General features: G+C 48.6%; 1 protein-coding gene across 1 annotated transcript; it reads right to left on the bottom strand.

The window, feature by feature from the left end:
• Positions 1–463: 463 nt before the first annotated feature.
• sox3 (SRY-box transcription factor 3) lies at positions 464–2,317 on the bottom strand. Its single transcript, XM_072595605.1, has 2 exons — positions 1,354–2,317; positions 464–1,022 (listed from the first exon to the last, which is right to left on the bottom strand). The coding sequence occupies exons 1-2, from the start codon at positions 2,221–2,223 to the stop codon at positions 981–983; spliced, it is 912 nt and encodes a 303-aa protein (XP_072451706.1). The 5' UTR covers positions 2,224–2,317; the 3' UTR covers positions 464–980.
• Between the last annotated feature and the right edge of the window lie 841 nt (positions 2,318–3,158).

Raw genomic sequence — 3,158 nt, 5'->3', positions numbered from 1 at the left:
TTTAACAGGTAGTTTAACATCAAGAAAACGCAACCCAAGGCTGGAGATGAATTGTACGATTTTTAATTCGTCTAACTAAACTATCTGTGAAACGAGGCACAATTGCAACCGATTGGCACTTGTTACCGCTCGTTAGCAGTTCGTTGTCAGCGACAGGAAAAGGGGTGGGGGTGGGGGAGGTGTGGAATGAATGACGGAATTTCACCCTGAAATCTCAAAGAATAAGGAAATTTAACTACATCTTTCAACTGTCACGGGTTTTAAATAGAGCGCCCAATCCGCCAATCAGAGATAGAAATCCAATTCTAAATCTTAAAGGAGCGATCGCGAAAACAATGTAAGAGTCCGTAGAAATCTTTAACACATCAATAAAAGATTCGCTTGACCACTCAAGACATAAATTGTTCATCATTTTAGAAAAGAAACATTCGGAGTGCCAAGACAAGAATCCGGGCCGCGTGTGTCGTTTTGTAAAAAAAACAAATTTATTCAACCTCAGTTCAGGAACAAGAGCCGGAGATTTCTTTTTAATTATAAAGAAAACTTATTAGTAAACTAGAACATCTCTTCAATATATAGTTACTCAATCGACATGGTAGATACTGCCATTCAAAAACACAAATCCCAGAAACCGGGAGTAGGGTCTAGATATAGCTTAAAACGTTCACAAGCCTGAAAAGGTGTAACACAAAATACTATAAATTAAAACTCTGCGTTGCGACCCGCACTCTTAAAACCTAAAAAAAAACAAGGGAGAGGGCCAAACAGGTTAAAAACAAACCCTACAAAAAGGTATAATTTTTCCGCATGGTTTTGAAACAAGCTGAATGACACATTAAAAGTTATTTACAGATACAAGGAATTAGGTAAACATTTTCCAAACTCTTCCCCGCCCTCCCCCCTTCCCCTCGCAGTTCCGCTGCCTGTAAATCTGACGGCATTAGAAGTCCCAAAAAAGGCTTTAATATAAAAGTCGGCATCTAAAAGGAGTCTCGCCCGTGTAGAAACGTTGATTGTCTCAACTGGAGAGAGAAGAGGAAAAACTTCAGCATTCAGAAACCAATTTCTTTTTTTAAAAACACTCTTTAAAAGGTTGTTATGCCGCGGAGTGCTTCCTTCAGATAAGAGATCTCTTTCTCTCTCTCTCTCTCTCACTCACACACACACACACACACACACAAACCACAACATCTTCAATCGGATTGGGGAAAAGAGTGGGAATAACATGCCTCTCAAATAACTGAGTTTTGTTTAAATGTCTGTAGAAATCGGGGAGAGTTTGGGTTGTTTGTCTGCGTGTGTTTCTTAATTTTTTTTTGCTTAAATGTGTGTTAGGGGCACTGTCGAACTCACCCCTGTGCCGGGTATAGCTGAATTCTGATAGTGTTGGTGAACACTGTGCAGTCTGCTGCTCTGGGCGGACGGGTCGCCAGCATCTCCTCCTGGAGGGAGATACATACTAATCATGTCCCGGAGATCTCCCAGGCAAGCTCCCCGGGAGTGGGAGGTGAGCGGGGGTGGTGTGGTTGGCTCTGTTTTCACCATGGAGCTGATTGTATTCTGCTGCCCATAAGCCGGGGACATGCTGTAGGTGGAAGCGGCGTTCATGTAATTCTGGGCGCTGGACATCATAGGGCTGTACTGCAGGCTGGCCATCTCATAGCGGTGCATCTGCGGGATCTGGGGGCTGTTGATCCCTGGATGTTGGGAGTAGGCTAACTGATCCTGCATGAGCGGGTAAGTCCCGTTGGCCCAGCCGTTCATGTGAGAGTAACTCTCCATTCTCTGACTCGCTCCCACGCTGTTGTTGACTGGCACTGCTCCCGGAGAGAGCAGCCCGCCAGGGAGGGAGTATTTGTCCTTTTTGATGAGGGTTTTGGTTTTCCGCCGCGGTCGGTATTTGTAATCCGGATGTTCCTTCATGTGCAAAGCTCGGAGCCTCTTGGCTTCGTCAATGAACGGCCGCTTCTCAGCATCCGACAGAAGTTTCCAGTCGGCCCCTAGTCTCTTGCTGATCTCCGAGTTGTGCATCTTGGGATTTTCTTGTGCCATCTTTCTCCTCTGGCCCCGGGACCACACCATGAAGGCGTTCATGGGCCTTTTCACGCGGTCTGGGTTCGCTCCCGGATTCTTGTTGTTGTTCCCTGGAGCGGAGCTGCCGACCGCCCCCGTGTTGGACTGGGAAACAGCCGGCTTCAGATCGGTTTCCATCATGCTGTACATTGGAGCGACTCCGGGGCAGATAGCACACGCTAGGAGCGAAAAAACCAAAACAAAAAAAAACAGACACAAACGGAGAGGAAGGGGGAGGGGGGGTGGGGGGTGGGGGGATGAGGTGAAGGGGGGGGGGGGTGGGGAATACAGAGTTCCCTCAGGCGACTCCAGCGAACTGAAGACGCACTGATCAAGGACGGCACCGAAATTCTTCTGCCAAACTTGCTCTGGCTGAGGAGTTAATAGACACCTTTCCATGTGATGTAGAGTGACAGCCTAGCAATGAGTTGCTGCCAGCCAATCACAGCTCGCTCCCAGGACAGGTCCCTCATCCAGGGCTGTTTGGGAATGGGAGCAAATCATCCTCACCCCCACCGTGCCTCCCACAGACACACACCCCATCCCATACATACATATACACCCCACTCCCCCCTCACACTGACACACACTCCCTTCCCAAACATATACACCCCTTCCCCTCCCACAGACGCACACCCCATCCCATACATACATATACACCCCACTCCCCCTCATACAGACACACACTACCTTCCCATACATACATATACACCCCACTCCCCCCTCACACTGACACACACTCCCTTCCCATACATACATATACACCCCACTCCCCCTCACACTGACACACACTCCCTTCCCAAACATATACACCCCTTCCCCTCCCACAGACACACACCCCATCCCATACATACATATACACCCCACTCCCCCTCATACAGACACACACTACCTTCCCATACATATACACCCCACTCCCCCTCACACCGACACACACTCCCTTCCCAAACATATACACCCCTACCCCTCCCACAGACACAGACACACCCCATCCCATACATACATATACACCCCACTCCCCCCTCACACTGACACACACTCCCTTCCCAAACATATACACCCCTACCCCTCCCACAGACACAGAC

The sequence above is a fragment of the Chiloscyllium punctatum genome, chromosome 25, assembly GCF_047496795.1.
Source record: "Chiloscyllium punctatum isolate Juve2018m chromosome 25, sChiPun1.3, whole genome shotgun sequence".
NCBI lineage: Eukaryota > Metazoa > Chordata > Chondrichthyes > Orectolobiformes > Hemiscylliidae > Chiloscyllium > Chiloscyllium punctatum.
This window is presented reverse-complemented; position numbering and strand designations above follow the sequence as displayed.